The sequence below is a fragment of the Emericellopsis atlantica genome, assembly GCF_019669845.1.
Source record: "Emericellopsis atlantica unplaced genomic scaffold F5Z01scaffold_24, whole genome shotgun sequence".
NCBI classification, from domain to species: Eukaryota; Fungi; Ascomycota; class Sordariomycetes; order Hypocreales; family Bionectriaceae; genus Emericellopsis; species Emericellopsis atlantica.
Genome location: NW_025764726.1, coordinates 49,030 through 70,317, shown reverse-complemented (window position 1 = coordinate 70,317; position 21,288 = coordinate 49,030). Strand labels below are relative to the sequence as shown.

Here is a 21,288-nt window from a genome sequence, read left to right as displayed (position 1 = left end):
GTGTCTCCGCTAGACCTGGCAAGACTGACTCGAGAGGTGTAGGCTCACCATAGCTATCGCCTTTGCCTCAACTGCGATATCCAAGTCTTGAGCTCAACACCTCCTGTACACCTGTTTTCTCGGATAATCTTCACATCCAACCAAGATCTATCCCGGCGATGGCCACGCCTGTGAAAGAGCCTGGCCTTGAGGATCGCTTGCGCGGTCTCATCATCAACAATGAGGCGCAAAACTCCTCAGATGCTGACACCCATGCTGGCGCCCAACATAGCAAGGTTGGGAGAAAGCGCCCGAATCAAGCTGAGCGGCGCCAAATGAACTCCCAATTCGCGATTCCCGTCGATACTCGAACGCCGCCCCAGCCTCTGCATCACTCGCGGGCACAGCCTCACCACAACAATTACCATCAACAGCCTCAGGGCCAAGCTTGCACGAACTCACCTCACCAACACCACCCCCAACACCGAAATCAATCACAATGGCACCAGTCTGGATCTCGCGCCTCCCGCCCCCAACGTGGCAGAGGTAATTTGCATCAATCAATGTCTGGTAGAGAGCCTCATCAAGGGTCCCAAGCACTGCATGAGTCTCCAATGTCGCCAGCAGCAATAGAGAACCAAGCAGCACACTTGAATAAGCTTTGCTACGAAGTAGTCACGAATTCGCAAATCGAACGCTCCGAGATTGCTGAGAAGGAAAATTTTCGCGTCTTTATTGAAGGAATCGTCCGAAAAACCATCACTAATCACGAGCAAGAACAAGCTCAGAGATACGATTTTCCTTCTCAGAGCGTTGAGCTCAAGTGTTATGGCAGCCTCTCTTCAGGGTTCGCCACGAAGGATGCCGATATGGACCTTGCCATTTTCTCCCCTTTGTCACCTGTACAACCCGACGCTCATGGCTCGCCTATTCCCAGAATTGTGGAAAAGGCACTTCTCGATGCTGGGTTCGGAGCCCGCTTACTGCCCCGGACAAGAGTGCCCATCATCAAAGTGTGCGAGCGGCCACCAGCTGGCTTCTACCAGAACCTGGTACACTTTCGCGCCCAGTGGGAGCAGGGACTGGATCCATCACAGCTGCACAATTCCAAAGCAAACGCCGGCTCAAGGGCTGCAGAAGCTGGAAAGGACGTCGGAGAAGCCAAGGATGGGGCAATCGAAGCAGAACCTCCAGCTAATGACGATGCCAAAAGACCAAAACCTGGGGCCATCTATTTTACGGTACCCCTGATTCAAACGGGGGGTGAGAAAGAAGTGTACCTCGGTCAAAATGAATCCTTCCTTCGGCAGTACAGTGAGCGCGCGCTGGCGATAATGGGCTGGATTGGCTTACGTCGAGGCTTCGGTCGCCACAAGAACGAACCGACCTACAAGTCGGAAGAATGGCAAGCATCAGAACAGATATCTCGTGCCTTCATCCAGGGTTTGGGCGACAAATCACTAAGTGAAAGCCTTCAGGCATACCCCTCGCTTCAATTTGCCACAGACGGCAGCATAGCCTGCCACTTTGTAGAGACGACAATCAAGCAAGTGGAAGGCGAGGATTTGCTCAGAGGCCTTGGCAACACCAGCGATGAGCAAAGTGTCATGAGCAGGTGGCGAAAGCTGATGGAATTGCCGGTTACGGATATCCATCCCGATGCTTTTGGGAGGGAAGTTGAGAGCGCTCTCCGCGACATACGTGCCCTTCCTTCGATTCAGTTGGAGGCTTTGCATCAACCTTCATTCCAAACGCCATCAAAGTATCACTATCGCGCTGAGGAGATTCGGAAACAATTCGAGGACAAGGGTGTCGCAATCCCCCAAAGTCTGCTCGCTAAAAAATACATCCAGGGCATATCAGACGAAACGATGAGAAGGGACATGCTTGAATACGTGTCATCTCTCGGGGACCAGGCTACGCTGTCAGCAGTGGCGACCAAACACAAGGCTTTGCAATTAGCAGGCGAGTACGAGGAGGCCCTCCGGCAAGACAACATATTCAGGGAAGAGGTAGCCGATGATATCAACGCCTATATCCGCCTTTTGCGGTCGCCCCTGGGACAAGTAAACCACGGCTCAGGCGCTACGGCGGAGGGCATCCCAGTCACAGACGAGTACCGCTCTCTCATTGAAAGAATTCAAGCCTTGCCAGATCCCCACGCCACCCTCGACATGCAAAAGGGCGTGGTCAAGGACTTGCTGAACTTCCCTGAGAAGGACGCAGGTGTCCAATGCGACATCAACTTCTCGGCACATCTTGGATTCCAAAACACTATTCTGCTCAGGTGCTACGCTCATACGGACCCGCGCGTGCGACCAATGATTCTCTTCGTTAAACACTGGGCCAAGATGCGGAACATCAATTCGGCCTATCTGGGAACTTTAAGCAGCTACGGCTACGTCTTGATGGTCCTCCACTATCTTGTCAACGTGGCGCAGCCGTTTGTTTGTCCCAATCTACAGCAGCTTGCGCCTCCTGTGCCACCACACCTGTCGCCGCTGGAATACGAGAACACAGTCGAGGTGAAGGGTGCTAACATCCGCTTCTGGAGAAACGAGGCTGAGATACAGCATCTCGCTGCCGCCAGTCAACTCAACAGAAACACATCCTCCGTCGGACATTTGATCAGGGGGTTCTTTGAGTACTATGCTCGCAGTGGTCAGATCCGACACATGCATAGCAGAGGTTTTGACTGGGCCCAGGGTGTCATTAGCTTACGAACTCCCGGTGGTTTGTTATCAAAGCAGTCAAAGGACTGGGTCCATGCCAAGCATGCATACCAAGGAAAGGACGGCAAGTTCTTCCTTGATAAGTCGGAGGCGTTGGAGAGTCTTCCCAAAGGTGACGAGGTGAAGGAGGTTCGGTTGCGTTACCTTTTGGCTATTGAGGATCCGTTCGAGCTGGATCACAATGTGGCCCGCACCGTCACGCACACTGGTATTGTAGCTATTCGAGACGAGTTCCGGAGAGCATGGAAATTACTGCAAGAAGCCGGGGAGGGGCCAGGCCAACTGGACGAGCTGTTGGAGGATGCAAGGCCGTCTAAAGAGCCTGAGCACTCACTAACAAATCTCATGAAAGAGATCCATGGGACAGATTTGTTCGAGTAGTCAGACAGTGATCGGAGTGAGAAAAGTTGTTCCAGCTTCAATATGGCTACCTTTGAAGGGAACTAGAGCGGCTCCTGCCTTTGTTCATTCGGTGGAGCAAAGTGCATGTTAGAGAGAACTAATATGAATCTCTGTTGCGAACTTTGGTTTTTTTCATATACTCTAGTCACTCGTCCTGTAAAATACTAAAACTATTGCTAGAAAGGCTCGGCCTTGACATCTTCTTGGGTTTGCCGTCTCTCGCCTCCTTGCTCGTCTTCCTCTTCTTCTTTCTGGTGTTGCCCAAGGCCGAAAATTGTTCTGGTGTCAAATTGAGCATTGACTGGACCTCAGCTTTCTTGTCAGGCTCATGCAGGCTGTTGATATAATGCCTGATGGCCCTTAGATCTGGGACGTCTTCCAAAGACGTCGAGATTGCTATCGAACCAATGGCATCAGCAACTGCTTGATGTTTGGTCGGGCCTGAGCTTGATATAATTGAATCCCAGCAAGCAGCATCACACATAGAAAGGACCTGTTTCACCATTCTTATTGAGTAAGCGTAGGCTTGCACTTGCGCTGTGAGGTGAACAACATTCCACTGCTCCTGGCCCTCTTGCGGCAATGTGCGGAGCGCCGCCTGCTCGAGAATGCGGCGCGCGTGCGGAACTCTGGTGTCATCCGGATCATATGGATCCATCGTCAACAAGCTGAGGTATCGAGCAGGTTTCGAGAAGCCCTTGACTTGCGGGCTCGGCCAAATACCTGCATTCTCCAGGTGTGTGATGGCCTTTTGGAGCTCGTCAGGGGACATTATGTCCAGTAGCTTGCCTTGCTGCTGTTGACGTTGTACCCGTCTATATTCCGAAACCGCGGTACATTTTGAACCGATCAGGTGTGCGAGAAGCGTATATGCCACCTGTCGCAACCAAGAACAAGGCACCCATGCGCTCTCGCGCATCGGGTTGTCTAATGAGATGGGGAGAAACACCTCAGGTTCTCTGGGGCCGTTTCCAAGCTGCACGGCCAGCTCCGAGAGTCTCGGATCCAGATTCTTGATGGGCAGGGTTCCCTGTTGGTCCGGTGTTAGGGGCACTTTGGATGCTTCTGCGTGGATGTATTCCTCGCAGAAGTGCTCAAACTCGTGCACCGAGTCAACATCCTGAGTCTCGCATTTCCGAACGAGTTGTGAAACGGTAGAGTGAGGTGCGAGGCTCAGCTCATACCCAAAACGAACCAAGTTTGACTTCTCCAAGCCTAGTCGTTGTCGGATCTCCTTGGGCTCATACTGGTTGCAGAGCAGGTCCGACTCATCTCCTTGAGTATGCATATCTCGAAGAAAGGCTACCTTTCCACTTCCAAGGTCATGTATTAACAGATCAGAATCTGAAGTCAAGACCGTGCCGCCGTGGTCAGCCAGGTGTTTGGCACAAACAGCGTCTGCCTCGCCAGGAACAACATGTACCATGGCAGCGTAGGCCGACGAGTCTCTGAGGACATCAAGAACTGCCGGTACAAGGAATGTTGGTGCTGGCACTTTCTCCGTCAAGGGTGCTTTTGCTTGGAACATATCTTCGCGCAATATAACATTCTTCCCTTGACTGCAAATTTGGGCGTAAATGTTGGACGACACGGCGTAGAGTTGATTTAGCTGTCCTGCGGATTTGATCATTCTCTCCATCCGGGTAGGACGCTTCGCAGGCGGCAAAAAGCCGTCGAAGTATATAGCTTCACTACAAAGGTTAGTTTGGTATTGCATGTGGTTGGTGACGATGGTGGCATCACATTTTGATGCCTTGATCAGCGAGCGCATCCAGCCATTGGAGCACTACTTGCTGCAGGAGAGCAGAGCTAGGGTACGAGTGTCCGCTCTGCCTACATATCCAAGAGACATGGTATGCCAGAGCCGGGCCGTCAATGACCACTTCCTCATTTTGTAGCTTGTGTTGGTTGGAATAGGGCTCAAGGGTAGCTATGAGACGTGGAATACCCATGGTGGACTTTTGGAGTATCCCTGCTTGATCAACGGGGCCATTGGCAGCTCAAGCCTCAATCAGACTCGATGTACCAACTGCCGCCGTGAGACAGAAAACGATAGGTTGTTACTGGCGAATGCTGGGAAACAGAGCTGCAAAGGATGCTGTGTCGTGGTCTCCATCCGTAACAGGCCACATTTTGCTGTAGGCCCCCACCAATTCGGAATGTACTGTGTGTATCACAGTGTGAAGATTGTGAGATCCCCGCGACATGCACTGTAGTACAGTGCCAGTTTGCTCCGATACCCCCACCTGAAAGCAATCAGTCACCCTGACGGACCCCAGCTGTAGAAAAAAAGCTTCTTCAAATCTCGTCCGCCTTCTCCAACCTCTTTTCTTCTTCACCCATTCCGCCTTTGCATTGATCACAACAACAGGGTACCCTCCTGCCGCAACCGCGACGCGACCTTGCGCGTGTGAGTCAAGGCTGGTGTTTGATTGTTGCCTCTTTCTTTTTTCCCGAGTCGTCAAAGACTCCCGGTCAGCGATGCGCAACACCCTCATCTTCGCTGGCAACTCGTGCCCAGCTCTCACGGAACAGATCTGTGGGAATCTGGGCATGCAGCCTGCCGACGCCGAATTGACCCAATTCTCCAATGTGAGCTTTCTGCGGCTCTTGGCTCTGTCCGACTTTGCCGGCTAACTGGCTCAAAGGGCGAGACTAGCGTCAGGCTTTTGACCAGCGTCCGCGAGAAAGATGTCTTTGTTGTACAATCGGGGAGCCCCCGTATCAACGACTCCATCATGGAGCTCCTCATCATGATCAGTGCAGCCAAGGGTGGCTCGGCGAATAAGGTCACCGGTTAGTCCCCCCTAGCCAAGCAATGGTTCCGGAGCTATGACACTGACAGTCGCCAGCTGTCCTACCTTATTTCCCATACAGCCGACAATCCAAGAAAAAGGCTCACCGCGGTGCCATCACAGCGCGCATGCTTGCCAATCTTCTTGGGGTCGCAGGCGTGAAGCACGTCATCACGGTCGACCTACACGCGTCTCAGATGCAAGGATTTTTCAGATGTCCTGTCGATAACCTTCATGCCGAGCCCATCATCGCGAAATGGATCCGCAGGAATGTACCTCACTGGCGTGAAGCTGTTGTGGTATCCAAGAACCCTGGCGGAACCAAACGAGTCACCTCCCTTGCCGATGCTCTTAAGCTAAACTTCGGTATGGTGACCACTGACCGGAAACGCGGAGGCTCGAACATGGTTGGCAGCATGATGATGCACCATCTCGGGGGCTCGCAGCACCAGGCGGTGGAGACGACAGCGCAGGGCAGTAACTTTACCGATCCCGCTGAACCGCCATCCACAGCCGCCGAGCGCGAGCGGACTCCAGTCCGTGGATCCCGCGGCACAATTGCGGATGACACAGGGTCACCGACAGGTGGTAATCTGGCCATCCGGCCCAATGGCGGGCGGGCGTCGCAAAGCACCATCACACCCCCAGGTCGCTCACCTGACCCGTCCGTCAACGGTGATCTCGAGTTCGACGATGGTCGCGCCAGAGAAGTGACCCACGGGCGCTTAGTGCACGGCCATATTGTGGAAGATGATGCCTCTTCGCCGAGTCGGTCAACAGCTGGCAACAGTGTGCACGAAGAGGACCCGATGACCATGTCTCATCACTCCTCGATGTTCGTACCGGACCGCCAGTCCCTTGGTGGCTCAGGCGATGCTACCGTGAGCTCAGACGACGAGGACAATGCGTTCGAGGACCCAGAAGTCGAGCATATGATCACTCTGGTCGGCGACGTGAAAAACCGCACGGTCTTTATTGTCGATGACATGATCGACAAGCCAGCTACGTGGATTGCCGCCGCCGAGACCGTGGTGAAGCGAGGCGGCGCCCAAAAGGTGTACTGCATCGCCACTCACGGGGTCTTTGGCGGCGACTGCTTGGAGCAGCTGCAAGCTTGCCAGTGCATTGACAAGATCGTTGTCACCAACAGCTTCCCGCTCAGCGAAGAACGCTCTCGAGGCATCACCAAGCTTGTCATCCTCGACCTGTCGTTCATGCTGGCTGAGGCTATCCGGCGCAATCACTTCGGTGAGAGCTTGTCGCCGTTGTTCCAGCACTACGGTGACTGAAATGTCGAACTGCCACGGACAACTGATTTTTTTCTCACCTGAAATGGTGTCTGCTATGGTCTTGATTTGTTTAGCGAGGCGTCTGGGACGTGCACCACCGGGCACGGTGGTCATATCGATTTATGGGAAATGTGTTAACGGCGGCAGGCAGTTGACGAATATTACGACTATTGCACTCACGGTCTCGTAAGGAGATCTCATCGACTTGCATTCGCACACGTGACATGTCCAGGGCTTTATGCCCATCCAGCGGTGCTGTCCTCGTGGCAGCCAGGGTCCGATTCATCTCAGAATGGATCCTGAACGGAACGTTGGCAGATCATATTATTCGTTTGAAGAAGGCCCCTGATTCGGATTCTTGTGATCCATACCTTTTGGCGTGGATTGGGGGCAAGAGAAAATTTCGAACATTTCAATGCGTAATACCACGATCAGCATCGCGTGTGCACAATATACATATTTTCTAATTGCGATATTATCTTCCTTCTATGTTGTCTTGCGGTGCATGATCGTTGCCGCCGCCTGGTGGTTAGGGAAAACCAGTGAGTCAGCGAGGACCACGTTCTCCCGCCTCGACGCAGCGAAGACAATGATCTCGGCAATGTCATCTGGGGTCAATGGCTCGCAGCCGCTGTGAAGTCATTAGCAGAGGGCACATGACGATCGTCTCCGCACAACTTACGCGTAGACAGCATCGGCCTTGGACTTGTCTCCGTAGAAGCGAACGACTGAGAAGTTCTATCAAGGTCAGCAGCGAAATCTATGGCAGTGTTTGAAGGCATGCTTACGGTCTCGACCTGTCCAGGGTCCACGCCGATGACCCTGATGCGGGTTGCGATGAGTTCCTTGCGGAGGGACTCTGTGAAGCTGCGCACAGCAGCCTTGGTGGCGCAATAGATGCCCCCGCCCACATAAGGCTCGCGGCCTTGACGTGAATCAGCATTCCTAGCATTCTGACAAGGTCTCATTCAGCCTTACCAGCGATGGAGCCGATGTTGATGACATCGCCCTGGCCACCCTCAGGACGCTTCAGGAAGATGGGCAAGATGGCCTGGGTCATGTTGATGAGACCGGTCACGTTGGTGTCGAACATGATCTTCATATCCTCCTCTTTGATGCTGGGGGCCTTGTCAACCCCCTTGACGAGACCACTTTTCTACAATCAGCATTGACTCAACTATCACGCTTGGTTTTCTTCCCACTGACGCATTGTTGACAAGGACGTTGATGTCCCTCCACCCCTCAGGCAGGTTTCCCACAAAACCACGCACGGCCTCGGGGTCGCTGACATCCAGCTTGACGGGCAGGACCTTGACGCCCTCGCCGACTTCCTTCTTGATCTCGTCGGCGAGCTCGCGCAGGACCTCGTCCCGACGCGCGGTGAGGATGAGCCGCAGGTCCTGGGGCGACGTGCGCGCAAACTCGAGGGCCGTCGAGCGGCCGATGCCGGAGGACGCGCCGGTGATGACAATGGTCTTGCCGGCAAGACGCTTACCTGCTGCCGCGGTGGCCATTGTTCGCGTTGTCACGGTGCTTGCGGTGGCTCTAAGGGTTCTCAGGGAATGAAGAATAGGAGATGAGGTGCTGTGAAGAAAAGCAGGCAATGACTTGAGAAAGGCGCGCATGGGGATGAATGGCGATCAGTACCTAAGGAGAAGGAGTCCAGCTATCGTGCCGGTTCATTATCATTCGGACGAGGGGAGTGCATCACTGTGGGGTAGTCATGAGGAGAACGACGGATGGAGGGGGTCCCGCAATGAGGGATTGGAGTCGCGAAAGAGCCAGTGGCCAAAGGCACCGATAATTAGATGCTGTTAACAATAAGAACTATAACGGTATAATGAGCCTGTTGTCTTGTCCAACGCCTCTAGGAAGCTCTATAGACCAATGCCAAACAACAGATGCGAAGACTGCGCGTACATGTGTATAGTGTTTGTGTCCTACCTACCCTAGGTAAAAGGCGGGATGTGATCGGGGTAAGTCTTCCCCGACGCTAAAAACGAGCGGATGTTGTCCTCGTTCATCAAGCGCCTCACATCAACGCGTCCAACTGATAGTGGCAGTGGCCGTGAAAGCGGTTCTACATGTCACTTTGGTCTACTCCACTACTCGACGGCCATTTTGCTAATGTATTACACGCCTGAAGGATTTGGTGCATGCTTGAGTCGAAGACTTTTCGTCCATGTGTGCCTTGGTCGATAGGAGACACGACGGTCTGAACCACGGGGCAAGGACCAAGATACTTCGAAGCTCCAAACTCGTGGGGCATCAAACCAGACACGTGGTTCATAAAAAATGTATGTATCCTTCGCCCATGAATGCCCATGCAGCGCGGAGCAAAGGGTGTAAAAGTCATTTGAGATGTTGAGGCGAAGATTTGAACCGGACAGATGCCATTTGCTAGCAGCACCCTGATAGCCAATTTCCAGCGTACGATACGGATCAGGCTCAGAGCCTGTTCAAGCAGACCATGGATCTAATTGGGGCGGATTTGATGCTCCATTGGCAATTCATCATCAATGGTTGAAGCCTAGGGCTCTAGGGCCCGTGGAATACTGCCAGCCGACATGCTTCGAGCCATCGCAACCTTCTGGAAGGGCCAGCGGATCACAAAATTGCCACTGAACTAAGGCGCAGTGCGACAGTGCCTTGGGCGCGAGTGCTCAAGGTAAGACCGCCAGCTCTTGCGAAAGTGTTGAATGGGACGACTTATCACCTGCTCATCAACCGTGGGCTTGACCTCTTCACCATTGTTCTTCTACCCGCCCTATACAACCCTACCTTAGACTGTGTCGATCTCCGTGTACATCGACACAGCACCGAATATCAACATGGCTCGTCGTCACACGCGGCTTTTGGCCATTATCTGTGCAGCACAAGTTGACCTGGTAAACGGCCAATTTTTGACCAGGACGAGGCCTGCGGTCTCTCAGGTGGCCTCTATCGCTGCACCCCTGGCCTCATCAACTGCCAATGGCGCATCGACGGATATAGCCCTCGAACCGAGGATCGCCAAGTTGGAAGGCCACGCATCAGAACTTGAAGATAGAAGCGCTATTGGCAACGAACACAAGGTGGATGACAATCCATGCACCAAACTGGAGTGTCGCGAGCATCTCGATCCGGACGAAGAAGACGCTCGACGCCGCGCTGCTTGGGAGTTCTTCTTTCGAGAGAATCCTGAGTACTACTGGGACGAGGTTGAGTACCAGATCCTCAAGAAGGAGGACTCGCACAAGCATGGACCTGCTCCGCAGGGAGGACCCCAATATCACAATCCGACTCCCGCTCAGGCCCCAGTACACCCTGATGAACAAGACGGCGATGATTTCGTCGTCTTCATTCCTAAGGACCAGGCGAAAGGGCAGCCTATTATGGTGCCTGCGAATGAGTACAAAGACTACCTGTCCAAGAACCCTCGGCATCGTCCGCAGCCTCAGGGAGCTGGCCAGCAAATGCAACAGAACAAGCCCTATAAAGGCCAGCCCCAAGCTCAATCTCATCATCGCGCACCTCAAAACCAGCCTTACCGAAGCAAGCATCCGCAAGGGCAGCCCAGGCCTGGAAATCCCCACAGTCCCAAGGTTCACGGCAAAGCCCCTGTCCAGAAACCGCATTCTCCCAAGGGAAACTATATGGGCCAGAAGCTTCAAAAGCGCCGCGTGGCACCTTCTCCGTATAAATTTCCAATGACCCCCGGAGATTTCTCACGAGCATATCGTGAGGATATCAGGCTTAACGGACCTGTGAAGCCTGAGCCAGAAGATCAGTTGGAAGAGGGGGAGAACGAATCCGAGGCCAAAGCAGACTTGGATCACCCAATTTTCGACCAGTCACCAGAATATGATCAAGAGGCGCAGGCTCAAGAACTCGCACAGCCCGCTATCGAAAAAGAAGGCGACGCAAGTGAAGGGCCGTACGTCGATGAGGGCTATGATGATGCAGGGTCTGGTGAGACGGATGGAGCTGGAGAACACGCGGACCCATACGACGAAGAGGTGGAGGACTTTGTTGAAGACACTCCGGCGGACGGTGCTCCTGTGCCTTGGACCAACGACGCCGAGCTTTTGCCCGAGGATGGCGCAGGCTCGAAACCCACCCATGTGAGCGAGGTCCCCACGGATGCGAAGCAGGAACACTCGCATGAGCGGCCTCAAGTCCCTTCTGTCTCCCAGAAGCAGCCCTCAGAGCCACTCTCTCAGTCTCCTCCTCAGCATTCGCCCTCCAAGAAAGAGATTATCGAAAAGCTTCGGCCTTCCTTTGGGGTACCGAACTTTGATATCCCCGGATTACAGAGCCCTTTTGATGCGTTCAGGGCTCACGCCAACGGTGAGGGGCTTGTCAGTGATGAGAAGCTTGCCAAGATGAAAGCAGCTGCCGAGGAGCACAAGGCGGCGGAGGCGGCGAAACAGAAACAAAACGGAGTCCAGGAGCAGAACCAGCAGCCGGAGCCAACCCAGAGGGCTGCCATGCTTTCTGGTGCTGAGCAGCTTGAGAGAATGAAGGCCATCGCCGAGGAGCAGAAGGCCGCTAAGATCGCTGAGGCCCAACAGAAAGCACAGGCCGACAAAGAACTGCAGAAACAGCAGCAACAGCAGCAGTCGAAGCAGCAATTGCAGCAGCAGCCGAGGCCAATAGCGACTCCCACGCGGGCAGGCGGTCAGTATCGCCGACGTGTTTCGTCCGAGGATGAGCGCAGGCAGACGTCTCACGAGGCTCGACATCTTGTCTGGAAGGGGTCCAAGGCGGCCAAGTACCCTTACCCTTTCCCGAACCCGCATCCAGACTACGTTGCCGAGACGTATGGTAAAGAAGACGATCTTCATGCACACAAGGACCGCCCTGAAGGAGCAGACGCAATAGTCGAGGGGGATGATCCCGGCCAAGTAGCGGAATCTGAGCAACTAGTCCAGCCTCCGCGCCAATTTCAGCGGCCGTCTTGGACACCTCTGCCTCGACCCTTGCGTCAACAGCCTCAGCGTCAAAATCAGCAGCCACCTCAGCCCCGGCCTCTGCGTGAGCCTCAGCGTCGACCTCTGTACAACTCTCAGCCGCAACTCAAACAACAACCTCCGCAGAAACCTGCGCAGTCGTCGCAGCCTCAGCCTCAGCAACCGAAGCAGCCGCCCCAAGTTCAACCCCAGGAGCAGGCTCAACCCCAGCAGCCACCTCAGCAGCCACCTCAGCAGCCACCTCAGCAGCCCTGTCAGCAGGGACTTCAACAACCACAGCAGCAGAGGCCCCAGCAGCAGAGGCCCCAGCAGCAGAGACCCCAGCAGCAACCCCAGCGTCAGCACATGCCGCAGACTCAACAACAGAATTGCCCTCAGACTCAACAAGGATTGAAAGAGCCTGTCTACGGAAATGAGGGTGTTCGCTATGCTCAAGAGCCATGCTATGCCCCCGAGAACTACTATTATCCTCCCCTGCAAGAGGCTCATTACCCTCAGGCGCAATCTCAAGGGAGCTACGCGCCGGAGCAGGACCCGGGACACTATTTCCCCCCATATGTTGATGAAAGCCGAAACAATCCACTGCATATGCACCAAGGTTCTGTTCCAGGGGGTCGTGCGGGCGGCGGTAAGTTTTACCCACCTGGATGGCCGCCCTCCATGGACGACGACGACGACGAATACGACGAGCCTGTATTGCAAAGCATGCGTTACGGCAAGCGTGTCACTGGTAAGTGCACCAGACCCAAGCGTAAAGACTGCAAGCTAATGCAACAGACGCCGACATGACGGAGAAGGCCGCGGCCGTGACTCAGACCGATGGCGAACACCAGAAGGTCAAAGAAGACACAGACGTTGAAGAGACCGAGGCAGGGTTCGTTGTGACCAATGCCGACGATGTTTCCCGAAAGCCCAGAGAACCTCTGTGCCTCGGGCGGTTTAATAAATCGCAGCGGTCGTAATGCAGGTGTGTGGTCTTGACCAGCCTCCACCTAGATCAAGCAGCCTATCCTGACTTCTAACAGCCTCGACTCATAGACGGGGATGTTGTGGAAAGTCTTGAGATGCCGTATTTTCAGGCCCATATCCCAATCGATGTGTCAGGCAATGGGGACCATGCCAAGAAAAATCATAGCTTTATGAATAATTTAACATTTCATGTTTCCACGCTGGCTGCGCTGACGTCTCCCATGCTGCCCTTGGCACGGGCAACAACAATGACAGCCTTCAATGCACCGGAACGCCCAAACCAGTCGAACAACCTACCGGCGAGCTTGTAGCCACCTAGCGAGATGCCGTACTGACTCAACGCACGATCTTGCGCATCCAAGAATCGCACAATCCCTGGAAACACATGCTCGGTGATATCTCTGATCTCTATCTGCTCCTTTGGATACCCGCAATCAACCAACTGTCGTTCGTACTCCACTTGCGTGAGGAATGTCCTGAATGGACAGCCCATCATTACCCCTATAAGCCTGGCGATGAGCGCAGTTTTCCTGGACGCCTCGGGGTTCATCAACAAATCGAACGCCATGAAGCCAGCACCCAATCGGTTCGCACTAAAATCCATTATGGGACGCCTGGACGGTGAGAAGTAGTAAATACAGTCCAGTGCCAGAAACCACTTTTCACCAAACGCTTTCAATGCCTCGACCTCTCGGTGAACAGGGCCCGCCCATTTCTTAGGCACGGACGCGTCGGCGCAAAAGAGTTTGAATGCGGTAGCATCAGGGCAAGGAGCCTTGGACGAAGCAACAGACGAGTAGATGTATCGCGAGGCGGTCTCCGTCTGCGCCTCGTCCAGGGTGAGTCCGATGTAGCGAAAGTCGGTGTAGTTCGTCGACGGATCAATGGATTTAACGAGAGCCCACGTCTGATCCCCGCAGCCGAATCCAACGTCCAGTATTGCAATTGATCTCTGTGGGCTGGCGCGTGGGGAGATGAGGTCAGCTTGAAGGAGGATCTGGCGAAGCAAGTTCGACGTAGCTTCTTCAAAGGTTGTGACCTGACTGCCGTCGTCTCTGGTCCTGCTGTCTTGTCAGAAGTTGTGTCTTACCGAAAAATGGATGTGGTTTAATGGCAAATTACTGACCAATAGCCCAAATTCATCCACATCGTCGCGAGTGGCATTTTGGCGTTGAGCTTCCAATGCCCTAGTCCACGGGCATCGCTCCGCTGCAAAATGACGACGCCGGCGACGAGGGAGACGATGAGAGCGGCGAGAAACCCGCCCACGAAAGAGAGGGCTACGTCTCTCCCCGAGAAGGCCATGCTGCCTTTGTGTTGCGCTCAAGCTCGACAATGAACCGGTACCATTTGAGAGTGCATATACCGATCCCCATGCAACTACTTCAGCGCGGTTCCGGAATTGATTGCGTGGTTGGATGGACAGCTCACGGCAAGCTACACGCTATGCAAGTAAGACTCAGCGTCGCCTTGTCACGACTTGATTGTTGGCTCACATTGAGATGAGGCGAATATGTTGAATGCTAAACTACCTAACTTAGGAGGTATTTACGCAGTGTGAGCAGTGGGTATTTCATCTATTGAAATGACTACCCGGGACAGACTATGAAGACGCCCCTTGGTAATATCACGACCAAGATCGGCTCCATCACTTGTGAATAATCTAGCCTTATTTCGTACAAATATTTCGAGGCCGGACGTTAAAGAGCCGAAACCGTGTTGTAAGTTTCATGCTTCGAGACGTGTGCCGCATGAATGATCTCTTTGGCGACGTTTCCATGTCGATCGAAGAGTCGCGACAGACCAACTCCTGAGAAGCCTTGCAAGTAGTTTCCCTTGATCGAGAACCACCTGGTCGGCATAGCTTCATTTGCCTCGCACTACCGTTCCAGAGCATCTTTTGAATCTGCGAATAGCTGGAGTTTTGGCATGCAGGCCAATGTTGGTCAGGCCACAAGCGGCCACCATGAGTGTCACGAGTCGGTGCGTCGAGTGCTTCCCAGCGTCGGCATACAGCGTCCGCGCTGCGCGCGCTGTAGTAAAAGAGGTACCGGATACTAGTTTTCCAATCCACCACGGTTCTGGATGATGTGGAGTATGATTTGTGCCGTTATGCCATTCAGCTTTGGCCGGTGGTCCGCACCAGTAGAAGACAGCATCTGGTCGACGCAGAAGAGCCAGCTCCCTACTCTGTTCAACGTATATAGCGTGATTGCCTTGTAGTCATGCCAGGACCAGGTTTCATGAGGCGGCGCGAAGCCAACTACCACCAAGCCTTCATCCAGCCCGGGATGAGAAACTGGTTCAGGGGAAGAAGTTGAATAGTTCGTGCCAGGACATATTGTACCGCACCTCGACAGTGGACCACGACTTGATGTCGATTGTTGTAGTTTTCAACATGGTTTCTGCGCGGTGACGGCGTGGAATGGTATGTGAGCGTGCGAGCTGTTGTCCATACATGCATGGCGGACTGCCACCAGATAGAGCTCAATCTCATTAGGGGACCACTTCAAACCATGCGTGAAGGACTTGTTGGAGGCGCCGTGGAGGGCATCAACAATTATTGCCCTGCAATACTGCCCGATCATCTTCATGCGCGGATCCTTTGGCCAAGGCCCCATGGGAATCTTGAGAAGTATCTCTTCGACATTAATGAAGCCAACATCCACGACGCGTTGTTTGTTATGCTTCATATCCCAGAGATCCACGCCAAATGCCTTGAGGCCTTTACCGACGTTTCGGAAGAAGTCGTTGAGCATGTTGCCGTCTTGCAAAGTGCCATCGTCGCTTTCCAACTCGAAGCGGAGCTCTTGCAGCTCGATCCAGCCTCCCGGGCGAAGAGCCTGAAAAGCTCGGGCGAGCAGCGTGGGCCAGTCCCTGATGGCATTGGTCATGTGCCGAATGTGGACATGGTCGAGAGAACTGGGCGGCTGGACCCATTCAGCCTCCGCATCATCTACCCAGAAGCGAACGTTGGGTGGCAACCACATGGGTTGAATAGGGCTCAGATCAATACCCTTGACCTCTGCCTCTGGATACTCGTCGCCCACTATCAGATCGCTGTTAGCCTCCATCAAGGCGGTTGTGAATGAAAAGGTGACCCCACGCACTGTCGATAGCCCAAATGCCGGTTCCTGTGCCCACGTCCAGAATATCCCTTGGCTTGACAAGCGGCGCAAAGTGAAGTTTCCCATCGCATGCATGTACGACCATGGCATGCTTCATATCTTCCCTCTCCTGTTCAGGCTCATCATTTGGAAACTGATAGCGACCCTCGGCGTATTTGTGGTACCTTCGACTGTTGTCGAACTGGTAGTCACGAACGCTGCTCGTCAGTGATGTCGACGTGTTTGAAGCATCGTCGGTGGCATAGCCATCATCGTCGGCATCTTCCTCCCCATCAGTCGGAGCTTCCGGACCAGGCTCGAACAACACGTCTTGGCTCACAGCAGCAGAGACAGTGGGCGCCGGCGCCTGAACTGGCGATAGAGGAGGCTGCAAGGGTTCGCCTAGTTGCGAGCTGTCGGTCTCGCTTTGGTCAGTAGCTGGATGATGGGTCGGTGCCATTTTGCAAGGTTCCGCTAAGTCCGACGTCGCGACACTGCCATGTGCCCAAAGATGACTCCCATGTCGCTCGGCGTTAGTAAGAAGCAGCTCGCAGGTTGCACATTGTCCCCTGCTGCCGCTCTACATGATGAGATGAGATGCGGTCAGGACTGCAGGTGGGAGCAGCATGACTAAGCCGAGGTTGACTCGTTGACGAGTGATCCCATCCATTCCGCATCCTGGGCAGGAAGTCGTACGATTCGATAAATGGGTCTGCTGAGTTGAGAGAAGCGTCGAAGTCCAATGACGATCTCCAATATGACCAGAGTCATTTGGCCGGCTAATAAACAGTCCGTTTCCAGGTTACGCTGAAGTCGCTTTTCACCCACACAACATGACCATCAGCACAGGTCTGGTAACAACATCTGCAAGCAGGTTTCGCACATTCCAATGTCCTCTTGGTACCATTTAAAAGTCTCTTAAGTCGGGAGGGGAGCAACATTGGCCGTATCGTCTGTCCTGGCGAGAGTTCGGGGTTCAGACTCCAAAGGGGCATCATCCGCCCAGTCATCGCGATCCCCAGGCCGTCTTGTCCATGTAATAATATGTCCTGGAACACACCTCCGTGTCTTCGATATTCCACCATCGCTGGAAATGCTTCAGCATCTGGACACCTATACCAAAGGCTGTAACGCATCAAGCGGGAACCTCCTCATGACAAGTCTGATCTAGCATGTGCTGGCTGAAACGGATCGGTCTTGGAGGTGTTTGGCTGGGAAGACGGTCGAAGATTTCAGATCATACGACCATTCCCAGCAAAGTACCATTTGCTCCACCAGGTGAGCCCGGCGACGATCAGTAAAGCTGGCACGATCTTGACCAAGGCACCGACGAACGCCCATCTGTGCAACAAGGTCCACGACTCAGCATATGTCTTTGATTCGTTCAGCCTGGGGAACGGCTGGACCGGCACATCCTTCTCCAGGAACTTGCAGAGTGGCTCCCACGAGAGGTCCCTCAGATCTATGTCGAGCAGACGATCCGGCGGTACCAGTGAACGAATCAAGTCGTAATGTCGATTGTACCCAGCTCTTATGATTTGCCTGTCTCCAGCTTTCTGCAGATCACAGACTCCAAAAAGGCCCATGTAAAACTTCCAGACGATCCTGCTGACTTTGAGGCCGATCATGGGCTCGAAGACGCAGCCACTTAGCCATGGGATGATGCCGGCTGAGGAGGGTAGAAAGAGCGTATTCAAGTAGCTCGTAGCCCATGAGTCGAAATCCCGTTTGACGAGGATAACCTTTGCTTCAGGATACGCGCGAAGCAGGTCCAACGAGTAAGGGGTCACATCCGTGAGTGCCTCGCAAGGACCGAAGAGGCGATCCCATTGGGCACGATTCCAGTGCCGTCCTGTGTAGGAGGGCAGACAAGCTATGTTGTCGTCTGCCGCAGCGCCTAGGCTGGCGAACTTGGCGGGCGCGTCCATGATGGCAGACGAGTGGAACACATCTTTGTAGTGTAAGATTGTGAGGGCCTCTTTCAGAGACTGCGATCCGGTGCGATAGAAGCCGAGCGAGAGAACCTTCTTCTCGCGCAGTGGCCCGTCCGAGAAGGGCACGAGCTTTTGGACCATGGGGAGCTGATACCGCCAGGCGGTGACCGTCGAGAGATTCGCAGAAGACGTATGACCCTCAATACACCTTCGTCGAGGTGGTATATCTCCTTCAGTCCTCTCCTCGGTCCGGCAAGCTGCTGCACCATACGTGAGGTTGGTGAGCAGAGGAGATCACGAGTGAGGCTGGCATGATTGATAGCTGATTCATTTGGAACGAGTCGGCCGCAACAAGGCGGCAATCCCCCAAGTGTGATCAGCATACGGATAGAGCTAGGTCCGTTTCTTGAGTGTCAGCGCCGTCTGACCCACGCGTGAAGGGAGTTTACGCGACATTTAGACTCGAATGGGCCTAGCACGGCCGGACCTCATGTTATCCGAGAGCACACAAATGATCGCTAGCCAATGGTCACAAGGACGCAACGGTGAAGTGCACATGAATCCAGAACCACTCGGGGAATTCTGGTGCAGATGATGGGGCATTTGGCTTTCATGTGATGCTCAGCTCTTGTTCAACAAGTTGACAGAACACCGTACGTACATACCACCGACCGTCGCTTGGCTGCGTTCGATGCTTGCATCAACGACGTGGCCCGTCGCCGCCTGCTGTCCATTGTCTTTGGGCCACATCGTTGCAGAATGGAACAGCGAGCGACAGGTAGGTTTAAATTCACTGACGCTGTGCGTCTCAGGCGTTCATTTTTATGGCTCAGGGGTGGTCAAACTCAAGGAGTCAAGATGCTGGCATGTCACATGTGCCTGCGATTCGTGGGTGGTATCCACAATAACGTTGGAATCAAACCAGGACTTTCGTGTCCCCAATCTACATTTATGCCCCTGACAAGTGTCCGGTTTATTCAAAATTGGATCAAGTCCCATGGTACTTATTGTTCAGGGTAAGTGCTTTGTCAAGGTACCTTACCACTTTGAAGTGGCCGTATTCCTCATGACGTCGGTAGGAATGGGAACCATGAAGCTGTGCCTTGTGCTGGGGTCCCACCCAAAACGCGGATCACCGAGTTGAATCGCATTCCGACGACAGCTCGACGACTTTCTTCCGTTCTGACAATGTTCCTCACCAGCATCGAGACGCGACTAGACAGCCTCCGTCACTAGCATGTCCCTCCGAAGACCGCGGGCTGGCGAAATGGCCAGCGACAACGCGCCAATCCTCCAGCTCCAGGATGACCGCCCTGCTCCCCCAGTTTGGCGAAGGCGGCGTGTCGCGCGTTCGCTGATCCGACACTGGAAGCTCGCAGTCGGCGTCCTCATTTTGTGTCTTATCGAATCCGTCGTCCATGTGCGCAGCTTCAGGATTCAACGGCCGGCGACCAATCTCGACCCCCCGTTCCACGTCGGCTGTCAGACGCCCATTCTCAACACCACCGAACGTGCCAATGCCGCGATGGTTATGCTGGCTCGTAACACTGATGTCGACGGCGCCATTGATAGCATACGGAGTGTGCAGAATCAGTTCAACCAGCACTTTGGGTACCCTTGGGTATTTCTCAACGACAAGGATTGGTCGCCAGAGTTCGTCTCGAGGGTTGGCAAAGTCGTAAAGGAGACTGGCGGCGGCGAAGCAGTTTTCGAGAAGATCCCTACCTACATGTGGGGATATCCTCCCTGGATCGATCAGGACAGAGCACGAAAGGAGATGGAGAGTATGCAAAACAGGCGAATTGCCTATGCCGGCAAGGAGAGTTACCATCACATGTGCCGCTTCAATTCCGGGTAGGCCCTCTTCCCCTGACGACAGGTGAGCGCGGTATCTAATACAGCTCAGCTTCTTCTTCGATCATCCCGCCCTTCTGAAGTACAAGTGGTACTGGCGAGTTGAGCCAGATATCGAGATTACCTGCGCATTGACCTACGATCCCTTCGTCGAGATGGAGCGAAACGACAAACGGTACGGCTATACCGTTGCTCTTTGGGAGCTTGGAAAGACTGTGCCGACACTTTTCCACAAGCTATCCGATTGGAAAAACAAGAGAAAGATGCCCTCGACTTCGTTGTGGACCGCCATGATGGCCCCCGCATGGCTTCCGTGGCCGTTTCGCAAGATCCTGCGTCTCTTGCGTAACCGCGACGGCAATGGGGACATGTGGAACATGTGCCATTTCTGGTCCAATTTCGAAATCGCCGACATGACGTTCTTCCGTTCGCAAGAGTATCGCGAGTTTTTCCAATTCCTCGACGAAGATGGTGGCTTCTACTACGAGCGCTGGGGAGACGCCCCTGTTCACAGCCTCGCCGCTGGGCTGTTGCTCCGTCCTGATCAGGTACATCACTTCTCGGACCTGGGCTACGTGCATAAGCCATTCCAATACTGCACTTTTGCGCCCCATGAGGACGCATTCAAGCGAGGCGAGCTGGTCCCCGACTTTGACGCCAACGACGTGAGAGAAGCTACGGAGAAGGAAATCGGATGTAACTGCTTCTGTGACCCCAACATCGACCAGGTCGCCCCCGAGTGCTTCAACAGGATCAAGAGTACCGTCATGTGATTGATCCAATTTTGGAGGACAAAGGACGACATTCTGCCCAGCGTGACCGGCGCTAGCACTCTCCAAGGTCTACGATAGGTTGATTTCGGAGGCTTATTTCACACTGTCCCCTATTTTGGTGATGGACATTCGAAGGCAGGTAGTCACACTCTCCAATACGAAAGGACTCAGGCTTTGGCAGAAGTGGGTTGCACACGAGCCGAAGGAGCGGGATACAGCGGCTGCTGGACCAAGGGCGCTTTGCGTGCGAAGCAAAAGCCTTGTCTTCAAACTTAGGGCACTGTTTGCAGAATTGCACGGCCAGCTACGTGCAAGCTGCCGCCCTCACGCTTTTTTTTTTACGGGAAACTCCCGCCAATGATGAATTACACTTCTCATCCGCTCTCACCGTCCATTCCCATTGCTTCAACAGTGCGCAACTATAACGAGATGATTGGGCACAATAAGTGATTGAATGGCCTCGCGGCGTAGCACTGGTCAACGCAATGTTACATTCATTGCG

The 21,288-nt window shown here is 53.9% G+C and overlaps 8 protein-coding genes across 8 annotated transcripts; 3 read left to right on the top strand and 5 right to left on the bottom strand.

Annotated features, from left to right (window-relative positions):
- Positions 1–5: 5 nt before the first annotated feature.
- F5Z01DRAFT_252822 (uncharacterized protein) lies at positions 6–3,175 on the top strand. Its single transcript, XM_046258515.1, has one exon. The coding sequence runs from the start codon at positions 159–161 to the stop codon at positions 3,090–3,092; it is 2,934 nt and encodes a 977-aa protein (XP_046115756.1). The 5' UTR covers positions 6–158; the 3' UTR covers positions 3,093–3,175.
- Positions 3,176–5,245, bottom strand: F5Z01DRAFT_252821 (XPG domain containing-domain-containing protein). Its single transcript, XM_046258514.1, has 2 exons — positions 4,857–5,245; positions 3,176–4,804 (listed from the first exon to the last, which is right to left on the bottom strand). The coding sequence occupies exons 1-2, from the start codon at positions 5,063–5,065 to the stop codon at positions 3,259–3,261; spliced, it is 1,755 nt and encodes a 584-aa protein (XP_046115755.1). The 5' UTR covers positions 5,066–5,245; the 3' UTR covers positions 3,176–3,258.
- On the top strand, positions 5,200–7,638 carry F5Z01DRAFT_727580 (phosphoribosyltransferase-like protein). Its single transcript, XM_046266669.1, has 3 exons — positions 5,200–5,705; positions 5,762–5,909; positions 5,966–7,638. Exons 1-3 carry the CDS (start codon positions 5,595–5,597, stop codon positions 7,195–7,197), a joined length of 1,491 nt encoding a protein of 496 aa, XP_046115754.1. The 5' UTR covers positions 5,200–5,594; the 3' UTR covers positions 7,198–7,638.
- Positions 7,639–9,106, bottom strand: F5Z01DRAFT_662245 (uncharacterized protein). The gene is made up of 5 exons (XM_046263927.1): positions 8,404–9,106; positions 8,176–8,348; positions 7,986–8,122; positions 7,880–7,935; positions 7,639–7,828 (listed from the first exon to the last, which is right to left on the bottom strand). The coding sequence occupies exons 1-5, from the start codon at positions 8,820–8,822 to the stop codon at positions 7,684–7,686; spliced, it is 930 nt and encodes a 309-aa protein (XP_046115753.1). The 5' UTR covers positions 8,823–9,106; the 3' UTR covers positions 7,639–7,683.
- A 4,193-nt stretch (positions 9,107–13,299) lies between these two features.
- F5Z01DRAFT_662240 (uncharacterized protein) lies at positions 13,300–14,643 on the bottom strand. Its single transcript, XM_046263926.1, has 2 exons — positions 14,245–14,643; positions 13,300–14,179 (listed from the first exon to the last, which is right to left on the bottom strand). Exons 1-2 carry the CDS (start codon positions 14,421–14,423, stop codon positions 13,306–13,308), a joined length of 1,053 nt encoding a protein of 350 aa, XP_046115752.1. The 5' UTR covers positions 14,424–14,643; the 3' UTR covers positions 13,300–13,305.
- Positions 14,644–15,511: 868 nt separating this feature from the next.
- F5Z01DRAFT_626552 (S-adenosyl-L-methionine-dependent methyltransferase) lies at positions 15,512–16,685 on the bottom strand (the record flags this gene model as incomplete). Its single annotated transcript, XM_046261486.1, has 3 exons — positions 15,512–16,167; positions 16,229–16,511; positions 16,566–16,685. 3 exons carry the CDS (start codon positions 16,683–16,685, stop codon positions 15,512–15,514), a joined length of 1,059 nt encoding a protein of 352 aa, XP_046115751.1.
- A 772-nt stretch (positions 16,686–17,457) lies between these two features.
- On the bottom strand, positions 17,458–18,300 carry F5Z01DRAFT_638811 (uncharacterized protein; the record flags this gene model as incomplete). Its single annotated transcript, XM_046262405.1, has 1 exon — positions 17,458–18,300. The coding sequence occupies one exon, from the start codon at positions 18,298–18,300 to the stop codon at positions 17,458–17,460; it is 843 nt and encodes a 280-aa protein (XP_046115750.1).
- Positions 18,301–19,426: 1,126 nt separating this feature from the next.
- F5Z01DRAFT_682918 (glycolipid 2-alpha-mannosyltransferase) lies at positions 19,427–20,786 on the top strand (the record flags this gene model as incomplete). The annotated part of the gene is made up of 3 exons (XM_046265802.1): positions 19,427–19,508; positions 19,539–20,013; positions 20,066–20,786. The coding sequence occupies 3 exons, from the start codon at positions 19,427–19,429 to the stop codon at positions 20,784–20,786; spliced, it is 1,278 nt and encodes a 425-aa protein (XP_046115749.1).
- Between the last annotated feature and the right edge of the window lie 502 nt (positions 20,787–21,288).

Coding starts and splice junctions, on each gene's coding strand:
- F5Z01DRAFT_252822 (XM_046258515.1), top strand. CDS start 159: ATGGCCACGCCTGTGAAAGAGCCTGGCCTTGAGGATCGCTTGCGCGGT.
- F5Z01DRAFT_252821 (XM_046258514.1), bottom strand. CDS start 5,065: ATGGGTATTCCACGTCTCATAGCTACCCTTGAGCCCTATTCCAACCAA. Junction 4,805..4,856: donor GCTGATCAAGGCATCAAAAT/GTGATGCCACCA, acceptor TAACCTTTGTAG/TGAAGCTATATACTTCGACG.
- F5Z01DRAFT_727580 (XM_046266669.1), top strand. CDS start 5,595: ATGCGCAACACCCTCATCTTCGCTGGCAACTCGTGCCCAGCTCTCACG. Junction 5,706..5,761: donor AATTGACCCAATTCTCCAAT/GTGAGCTTTCTG, acceptor ACTGGCTCAAAG/GGCGAGACTAGCGTCAGGCT. Junction 5,910..5,965: donor CTCGGCGAATAAGGTCACCG/GTTAGTCCCCCC, acceptor GACAGTCGCCAG/CTGTCCTACCTTATTTCCCA.
- F5Z01DRAFT_662245 (XM_046263927.1), bottom strand. CDS start 8,822: ATGCGCGCCTTTCTCAAGTCATTGCCTGCTTTTCTTCACAGCACCTCA. Junction 8,349..8,403: donor AACGTCCTTGTCAACAATGC/GTCAGTGGGAAG, acceptor ATTGTAGAAAAG/TGGTCTCGTCAAGGGGGTTG. Junction 8,123..8,175: donor CAACATCGGCTCCATCGCTG/GTAAGGCTGAAT, acceptor ATTCACGTCAAG/GCCGCGAGCCTTATGTGGGC.
- F5Z01DRAFT_662240 (XM_046263926.1), bottom strand. CDS start 14,423: ATGGCCTTCTCGGGGAGAGACGTAGCCCTCTCTTTCGTGGGCGGGTTT. Junction 14,180..14,244: donor TGGATGAATTTGGGCTATTG/GTCAGTAATTTG, acceptor ACAAGACAGCAG/GACCAGAGACGACGGCAGTC.